Source organism: Triturus cristatus, chromosome 10 (assembly GCF_964204655.1).
Source record: "Triturus cristatus chromosome 10, aTriCri1.1, whole genome shotgun sequence".
Lineage (NCBI taxonomy): Eukaryota > Metazoa > Chordata > Amphibia > Caudata > Salamandridae > Triturus > Triturus cristatus.
This window is the reverse complement of record NC_140593.1, coordinates 1,171,010,459-1,171,020,860: the sequence shown is the minus strand read 5'-3', so window position 1 is coordinate 1,171,020,860 and position 10,402 is coordinate 1,171,010,459. Positions and strand designations below refer to the sequence as shown.

Genomic DNA, 10,402 nt, shown 5'->3' with positions numbered 1-10,402 from the left:
TATGGGAATCTGTGTCTGACTGACCTGTTTCTATGTTTAGCGCGGAGATACCCCTTCGGGGGTGATTCCTGCGCTCTATAAATTCCCTACATACATACATACATACATACATGCTGCTAACTTCTGGCCATTCTAAACAGGAGGCTCACTACTATACAACATAGCTAAAAGACAATGGCAAAGCCAATAGCTCTTACATAGGTGGGACCTATTGGATTTGCTAATGCTTGTTACTCTTGGACTGAAGGGTACACAGTTGGATGTTGGTAATCTAAGTTAAACCACCTCCCAGTGTAGATTAACGATCTCACATAGGCATTTAAAGATTTTTACAGATTGCTGCATTGCACACAATGGGTAATTGCCCAAACTGATGTCATTGTTTCGTCATAAGCACTTTGTTCTACTCTTCTTAAACCGTTACTCATAGTGGCAGATGTAAGGCTTTGAAACATCACATATATGAAATGTTCATGTTAAAAACAAATTACTTTTTACAGATGACAAAAGTGAAATAGAAGTGCTCAATAAATATTCTACATTTATTACGAAAGAATATTTCTCATATTTTGTTTTAACCGTTGCTCCACGATGCTCATGCTGAATCTTTGGTTAGCTTGGCTTCTGCTTTTGCTAACAGCCGGGCCAGAGGACTTGCTTGTGCCTCCGCACTCGCTTACCCTCGGGCCCACACCGACAGGTCAGGTGGTGGCTGCAGGTGAGGGAGACTCACTGCGCTGAACTCCCTCCGCGAGCCAGTGCTGCACGCGCTGCTCCCATCAGCGAGTCCTCCTCCAGCTCCGTGGCGAATAGCACGCAGCGCACCAAAGCACGCATGATGCTCCGACTGTCACGTGGCGCTACGTAAGTTCTAAGGACGTCAAAGGGCTCTTTTCTCTAATTGTTAACAGATGCCACCTTCATATTATGGATAAGCTCTGTCTGTAATAAACTCAGTCGACAACATATATTGTCCCTAAATAAAAGGTCATCAATATCAAAAGCAGACGGGTGGGCACTCTAGCCTCGTCATAGATTTTTCTTCCCCAAATTTCTCCTCCTGAAGAGTCAAGTCATTGTTCCTTGATATCTGAACACTTGACAACCATCTCACTCAAACTAAAAACTTCACCCTTCTGATAAACATAAAAGTATTCAAAGTGGGTTCAATTTATTCAACAAGGAGATTATCCTTGTCTACAATACTCTTCACAGCCAACATCAAATTGATAAGAGTTATCAAGAACACTCTCTGCACTCTTAAGTACAATGTTAGACGCAACGTCTGGATTCACCTCACATATCTCAGTCACCCATCACTCTACCAATCATTGTCTTTCTAATAGCATCCACCACAAGGTCCCGTTGTTTAATTTATTATAAAATCTGCAAACATCTGTTCAAGGTGATTAGTAATAAATACATGCAATATACAAATCATCAAAAGGGCGAATTGTGTCAATGTCAGTCTGCAATGGTGTCTCCAGTAACATAATCATTTCTGCAGCTTCTTTGCAAGTGACAGCTTGCTGCTGATCCTCCGCAGGGATCCCATCACCTCCTTGTTCCTCAGAGTGTAGATCAGTGGGTTTAGCATTGGTGTAATTGCACTATAAAACAGAGCCAGTAGTTTGTCCACCTCCAGGGAATAGCTGGCCTTAGGTCGCAGGTACATGAATGAGGCAATACCATAGAAAAGGCAGACAGACGTCAAGTGGGAAGCGCAGGTGGAGAAGGCACGACGCTGACCCTCAACAGAACGCATCTTCAGCACAGTGGAGGCCACACGGGCATAGGAGGCGAGGGTGAGTAGAAAGGGGGTGAGCAGAATCACTACGCAGATAACAAAGGTTGTAACTTCATTAGCAGATGTATCTGCACATGCTAACTCCAAGACAGGCGGGATGTCGCAGAAGAAGTGGTTGATGATGTTGGGTCCACAAAATGGCAAGGTAAAGATGAATGATGTGTTGCCTAAGGAGAGCAGTGTACCACTGGCCCAACATCCAGCAGCCAGACCCTGGCACAGTCTCTTATTCATAATAATATGGTAGTGCAAGGGATGACATATGGCTGTGTACCTGTCATACGCCATTACAGCCAAGAGGAAACATTCGGTTGTGCCCAAGGAGAGCAAAAAGTACATTTGAGTGGCACAGCCAATGAACGAGATCCTCTTGTCTTCAGCCAAAAGGTTGGTCAGCATCTTGGGCACTGTGACTGATGAATAGCAGATCTCCAGAAATGACAGGTTGCGGAGGAAGAAATACATTGGGGTGTGTAGGCTAGGGTCTACATGCAGGACTAACATCACTGTGGCATTTCCCAATATAGTGATAAGGTAGACAATTGAGAAGATGATGAACAGTAGGAAGCGTATCTCAGGGGAACCAGTAAAGCCTAAGACGATAAATTCTGACACAGAGGTCTGGTTCTCATGCCCCATTGGTCTGGCGTTGGTATTTCTGTTCCTCAGGTAGAACTGTTGGAGGAAAAAAATCACTCACCAGCAGAAATGTGTAAATGGTGTAACTTACACTGCTTATGCCATGATCTCTAAAAATCAGTGTGGAAAGGATGCTACTTCCACAAATTCCTCAAATTTATACATACTCCACTTATCAGTCTCCACACTAAGAGCTTCATTTAGCAACCAACATTTCAGGTGGCAGCCCTGCTGGCCACCCATTTTTTGAGTTTACAATCAGTTTGGATTTTTGACGATGTCGCTCTTGCCTTCAAAGCTGGTGCTTTTTCAATGAAAAAAAGAAAAAAAATTGGTGTTACCATCCTTCTCTAAATGAGAACCTATATCATGTATGATACTAATCAACCCCCAACTCTCATTTCATCGATACATCAACAGCACAATGTTTACTGTAGCAAAATCAAACTACTGACCAGAGTAAAGCCACTTCACCCTCCAAGTACTTCAAAATATGGACACAACTCTTACTGCCCCTCTTGTCCATTCAGCGCTGGTGTCCTAAAATGGAAATCTCAAGGTGCTAGCGGGTCTTAAATACTGTGAACATGACTCACAAAAGCTAGAATTGTATGCATAAGTGTGATGTCATTACTGTGGTTACTGAGGCCAAAGGCCACTCCTACGGCCAATGGCAAGTCATAGAATGTCATCTAGCAGAGATAACGTTTTTATTATTTTTTTTTCATTATGAATTCCTCCACTGTCGCAAAAATATATCATAGCAAACAGTAGCAACAAACGAAATACAGGATAAGTTATGGAGTTCAGGAACTCATCAAAATATTAAATCAACTCATAAAACTATAAAATATGGTTTACTGTCTTTTAACGAGAGGAGAATATGCGAACATTACGAAAATGGAAGAAAAAAAGGTGAGAGGGAAACTGAAATAGAGAGGCAAGATTGGATGAATGTACTTTTCAATAGTTTTTTTATTTAATATTAAATTGGGTTTAAGAGACATTTTTCAAACCAAAAATGAAGTCACTGATATAAACGTTTCACTGTAGATGTGTCCTAAAAATATCATTTGAGTGGATTGCCTAACGCTGTCGTATTATTGGACTAATATGACACCAAGAGCTGCTGAAGAGTAGAGATGGGGCCTTCAAAGAACTACTGTATCAGGCAAGTTACAAGTGTCTGATTACAAGTGCCCATTGATGCAATCAGGGGAGTAGGTTAGTCAGTAGAAATCAGGGGTGTGAGGGTGAGATTTCTCACTGAAATGTACCCAGCAGTGCTTAATTTGTAAAATATTACGTGCCAGGGCTCGGACCAGGAGGTCACTGCAGCTTGAACCACCCATCGCCCTTGTCATCGCTGCCAAAACAACTACTAACCATCTCTCTCGCATGTAAATGCCACAGTTCAGATTATTCCAGGTCCCCAAAGCTAAAGGAATGGCTGGGGAGGCAGAAATTAGCAATTTCTAATGTATATTGAATTCCTAAACAAGTTAATTGATTTTAAAGAAAAGAGGTAACTAGGGTGTCCTGTGCCACGTAACTTCAGGAACACTTACTTTTATTTATAAAGACATCTTGCAGACAGCGTGTAAAAATATGATAAAGTCTCTTCAAAATTCAAAAAGTGTATTTTATTAACACTCAGAAACCGTTTCACATTAGTACATTAGTAGATCAGATTATATCCGGGAATTGAGAAGCATTATTTTAAAAGTGATACTTTTCAAAGATGAATTTAGAAACATGAATGCTTCCTCCTCACCCTGACAACAATGCCAATAGGGAACTCAAGCGGCAAGTCAGTTGTTATGTGCACTCTTTGGGGGGCTTCGGTTCCTAATATACATGAACAACATTATAGTGGTTTATTAAATCAAGCACAGGAAAGGTTTTTGTACAGCGCACATCCTGAAGTCATGTATTACGAGGCCCTCTTGTAATGACTAAAAAAGAGGGAAAATGAAATAAAACAATTGCCTAGGATGACACCATTTGGTCAAGCAGGGAAGCCAAGATTGATCCAGGTTTTCTGATTTCATATTGTGCAATTCAATTCGCTTCCCCTACACCCACCTTACTCCACCACCGCTAACCCCTGACAACCACTTTGCCGCATCAGGGCGGCCTCGATTACACCACCGACCAATCCTTTTGGTCCCTGGGAAAATGTTTGCGAGTACCCATGTTATAGGGCATGAGGGTTTTTGAAGGAAACAGAAGTTTTTCCTTTTTTTTTTTTTATAAATACCAGTGAGTAGGTGAACATTATTCTGATAAAAAAAAGCAGTGGTGAAGTGCCTACGGGTGCCCAGAGATTGTTTAGAACATGACTTGAAAGGCCAGAAGGTGTCCGGCACTCCACACATTAAGGTTATATTTTGTAATGCTAGTAAGGATGTAGCGGGCTGATCCGCAAGGGGGAGGGGGGGTCATATCAGACTTTCTTGCAGCTGGCCCATCAGACATTAGCCCAATAGTCTTAGGGGCAGATTTACACGCCCCTTGCAACACTTTTTACGCCGCCGTTGCGTCACTTTTGTGATGCAGCGGCGGCATAAACCATGCACCACGTTGCAACTTATTTACAACGTGATGCATCTAGGCAGATGCGCCGCCCGTACGCCACAAGATGCGTCACGCACCTTCCCCTCCTTCCACCATGGTGCGCCGCATTGTAAATGCGACGCATATTTGGTGGCGCAAGGGGGGGATTACGTGACGCATCTGATCTGGCGCATCCCTGCTGATTTGCAGAGATGCGCCAGAAGTTGTAAATCTGCCCCTTAATACTCAGTCCGCTCCCGACTTCAGCATGTGCCAATATCTCTCACACTATCAATGATCCGCCTGTTGGTGCCTGGCCTTCCCAGATAGAGCACCATTCCTCACAACTCGCTCCTGTTTGGAGGGGTCGAGCAATCCCTCGCCTCATGTTCGTAGCCCAAACAAGGGTAATGCTTCCTAGACCGCGGCATCACGATCTGACCTGAAAGCTGTCTTCACTCTACATTCTTTTTAAAATTTCTAATAATTTCAGTGCGATTACACTTGGGATCCACACCCCCGTGGAATGTTTGGACTGGGGGGCAGATGTGAGCCTGAGCACACACACACTAGGACGATTTTCCACCTCACAAAAATACTCCGTTACCCCCACATCCGGCACGACCCCTGAAAAAGCCCAATGAAAGAGCAAAGCCATTAAACGGTTTTTATATTATTTATGAAGTACAGATTTGCAGTATATTCAGATTCAGAGAGGACTTCCCAGAAATTAACTTTTAGCTTTTATTAGGAGGGGTGGACACCCCACAAACCCTGTATGAATGTACTCCCTTGGATCAATTATTTATGTCACCCGATAAAATCCGATTGCCTCTTTTTGGCTAATAATATGCAGATTTTGGTGTTTATCGCCCCACAATATCGTGTCCTGGTAAATATCAGTTCTTTTCCCCCTGCTAAATATCGACAGATTTGCCACGTTGAAATTCATCGGAAGGTGCAAACTTCATTGCACCCTGTAATTATCTGGTGCAATAAACATCTTAGTTGCTGCTTATAACTGGGATCCCTCCGTAAACAGGTGTCAGTGCAGGGGTCATCATTCAAAGGGCCATTTGCAATCAGGCCGTCACGTCACAATTAGTTCATTTTAAATATGTATTTACACATCAGCATTTGGAAGTGGGTGACCTACACTGAGCAGGAGGCGCCGTTTCATTGGACAATACATGGTGGCAGGGCCCTGGAGTGCCACCCCGAGCACTGCATAGTGTATGTACATACCTCCTGCTTGCAAGTAGCTCTGTCCCATCATTTCCTTCTAAAGGTTTCCGCCTTTATAAATACACTAGGCTTTGGGCTATACATTGTTAAAAGGATTTACAGCTGACAAACTAAAAAACTAGGACAGCTTTGACGACAACAAATTCAAATGCAACTGAGGCAAATGTGTTTACATGAAATGGCAAATACCATCAACTAATTCTACTAAGTCAACACAAAACCATTATATCATAAATCCCCAGGTGTGATTAGTAATAGCAGGTAGGAGTGGGGAGATGAGCCTCATATTTTAATTTGTGGACACAAATCTCTCTATGCCTCCATGTTTCATTCCGTAGAGATGTCTAAAGCAAGCACGTGAGGCTGAGCCCAAAGGTTCGACAGGGAGATGTTGTGTCACTTTAAAATTATGAAATATAATACTGGGTGGCTTGGCACTGATGGTGCCCACTAGGACTCAGACAAGCACAGCCCTTGTCTGCTCTGGCTGTTGAAGAAGGGGGCAGTGAGAGCAAAGAGGTGAAGAGACAACACCATTCACAGGGATGAGATTTAGGTTTGAGACTGAAAAAGGCCAAAGGAGGCAGTAAGTGACAGAAAACCTTAGTGAAGGAGAAAGACACAGTAAAATGGGTGAGGTGAAGTAGTGCGAAAGACAAGGGTGTGTCCCATAAACTGTTGTGGTTTGCAGTGCTTGCTTGTGGTAAAGAAGAGCTTGGCACAGTAATACCACAATGCCAAACATCACAGACTAGTGGAGTGATGTGTTGTGTGATTGTGAACTCTGTGCCCCAACACATACCACGCCCCCATAAGTTATTCCAACCACAGACAAGCACTGGTAGTGCAGACACATGTTATTTATTTGACGTTTGTGTTCCAAGAAGCAAGTAAAACATTGAAGTGAAGGAAGGAAATGTCTGATGTATTTGTGATGAGACAACAGTGAATTAAAATGAGTAGGGAAGGTATATAGATTTGATTTGTAGAATATTAGTACAGACTGAGTGCCTCATTCATGAACAGTGACGCATCACTGCGTGAAAACAGCGATGCGTCACGTTTCATTGCGCCCTCCTTGCGACATGCTGGATGCATCATATTTACAGTTTGACTCATCATGTTGCAAGCGTATCTGTAGGCGCAAAAATTAGGCATTGGTGGAGTGTGTCACAAAAGTCACGAAACTCCATCAATGGGTCATTTCACATGGGCAAGTCCCATTTCAAATGTGCCTGCATCAATCTTATGCCTGCTGTGAGGCAGGCGTAAGATATTGAGGCATTTGAGTCCTAGAAGTGACGCAGTGAAATCTCATAGATTCTACGAGGCTTACTTGCGTCAAAACGCCCACCCTACATACATTATACCTGGCGCAGGTATAATAAGGCGCAGGGGTTTACAAAGTGACGCATCTACCTAGATGCGTCACTTTGTAAATATAACGCAACGTGGCGCATTTTTTACCCTGCTGGTGAGTCACAAAAAGTGATGCACCGGCAGCGCAAAAGTGACGCAAGGGCTCATAAATAAGTCCCTGAGCTTTGAGTAGACACATTTAAAAACTTAATTCCAAATTGCATTTTTTAGAAGGGACAAGTTAAATAGTCAATCTACTGGCACTGCTTACCTTACTAGCAGTAGCCCACCTCTCACCTGCCATCTATAAGCAGTGCCTATCATTAACCTGCATTTATTGCTGCAGTGACTCCCTACAGCCTCCAGGGTCACTCGGTGCTCAGCATCCAAGCGGTTCTGCGCAACTCTGTGAGCACAAACATCTTGAGACGTCTAAACAGAATATTTACAATGAAATATTAACAGTGCAAAGTAGGAGAACGTGAGCACAAGTAAAATGTGGGTTGACCTAAAACCTAACTGTACCAGAATGTGCCCACAAAACATTAGTGTACACCTTGGTTAATAAGACTGTTTGCACTGGAAGACTATGGCACAGGTCGGTAAAACAAGGGAAGATAAGAAATGAAAAACTGTAATATTGAGTGCTGTTGAAATTAAGGACAGAGAGAAATCAATAGAAAAACTAAATAATATGCAAGGAGGAAGTAAAAACCCTCACCTACTTCTGTCATAGGAAGGGGGAAACAGGAGAAGACTGAAAAATCTGAGCGTTAGTGGGATACTATGGGGCAGGGCTGTTTTTTTAGTGGAGCGCATGCAGCGTGTAAAGTTGCCCTGTCCCAGAATAAGAGGGAGAAAGCACCGCAGAAACATATTTATTAAATTAAAAAAACAGCCAGCTGTTGTTCTCAACCCCTGTGTTGGAGCACAAACACAGTGCCTAGTGCCATGCTCAACTGTATGCTGACTGGCACAAGATTTGTACAGGAGTTTATCCTTCCAGTAGAAAATGATCTGTGTTATCTAAAAACATATATCCTGTCATGGTAGATGGCCCATTCTGAGAAACAATGCGCACCCCAACAGAATGGCTCACATGAGCATCATGCATATGACTCAAAAACACCTTAAAGTGGTAATGGCCCGAGCCAGCTGGGAGGGATTCTCATATAGTGTTTTTGTGCACTGGTTTATTTGCGCATGCCGAATGTGTAAAATCGAATCACTTTTATCAAAGGTTGAGACTAGGAGAGGTCTCAGGGAGAGTATCCCTTGGTCCTTACAAGAGCCACAGGGAAGGGGGGCTTGAAACATGTGGACCATTTAGAAAGTTGGATCATTACATCCATACACACTCTCTATTCTTTCCCTTTTAATAATACTGGCTGGAGGATGGAATAAAACATCCAAAAGAACATCTCTATCTCCTGTCTTCCACCATTTTGTGTGCACCATACAGTGCTCCTGTGTAATAAATGGGTGGCACGATGCCCGGTTCGGAGACAGAACGGGAATAACTCAATGATGAAGCATGCCACCAAGGGGAAACCCTGGTGGGTGAGGGTTATACAAAAAATGCTTTTTTCCCATATGGAGAATTGGCCCATATACGAGGGTCGGGCTCCAGTTTATTTGGTGCACTTAAAATAAGGAGGAAGAGCCCTCCCTTGTAAAATACCTCTTGTCTCCCTCTTTTCTTTAATACATTTTTGAACATTCCACACATTATATGTGCACTAAACATTGCAACATATACACACTGTTTAGGAAATTAAAACATTTCTACTTGACTGCACCTGCTTTAATGAGGAATTATTTTCACCAAAGCCAGATCTAGCTATCTTTAGAGAAACGGCTTTGTATCAAAAACCATGGGTGCCTGCGCTGACTCACCCAATTTATGTGTAACAAATGCCCCCTTGACACAAAACAGCACTAAACAGTGCAAAGCACTATTTGTGCTGTGAAAACAGCACCCTTCAGTGCAAAATACCTTCTCCTCTGGAATGTAAATACTGTTGCAAGAGTCAGCTGTGCTGTGCTTGATTTTGCATAACTTTGTGTGACTTGCCCATGCTCATACCCCTAGTAAATGTGGCCCTTAGTGTAAGTGAGGGATAAAATCTAATTTTATTGGCGGGAAAGGAATGCTAAAGACAGCAGGTGGGAGGGTAAAAGAAACCTGATGCTTGTGGGCGAAGAGGGGAGAAAGACAATGAAGAGAGGGGAAGAAAGAGCGCAGGACTTCATAACAGCAGCTAATGAGACATTGGTAGGGAGACATACGCACTGGTTTATTTGTGGGATTTGGGGTCAAACAGTTTTTAGAAAACCTTATTGTGAGCTAAATTCTTATGAAACAACACCCTCTTAAATATCCCATTTACTAAAAGTGCTAAACGCATAAACAAGTGTGACTTTACTCTTAAACATCTCAGCAGTGATGTCTTCAGTTCTTGCAGATCCCGCACATTGACTGCACACTTGCAGCTCGGCTTTCACCCCTAGTGCATGGAGTCTGCAGCTGACCATGAACACTGTGACATAGTTCAACAGACCGTTTAAAGCTATCAAGAAAGGAGAAGCCAAGGCTGTCGATGTTAGAACCGGGGAGCCAGGTTCGAGTCCTGGCGTCGACTCAACTTCCTGTGATTCTGGGCAAATTACTTAATCTCACCGTATTAAGAAATGACTGCGACCTTGTGTAATGTACCTGGAGCCCATGGAAAGCAGCTCAAATGCCCTTGGGCAGAGTTTGCGCTATTTACAAACTGCAGGGGAAAAAACGCATTA

The 10,402-nt window shown here is 43.0% G+C and overlaps 1 protein-coding gene across 1 annotated transcript; it reads right to left on the bottom strand.

Moving 5' to 3' along the window:
* Window positions 1-1,495: 1,495 nt before the first annotated feature.
* Window positions 1,496-2,446, bottom strand: LOC146796888 (olfactory receptor 10A7-like). The gene has a single exon (XM_085631421.1). It carries the CDS (start codon window positions 2,444-2,446, stop codon window positions 1,496-1,498), a length of 951 nt encoding a protein of 316 aa, XP_085487547.1.
* Window positions 2,447-10,402: the final 7,956 nt, after the last annotated feature.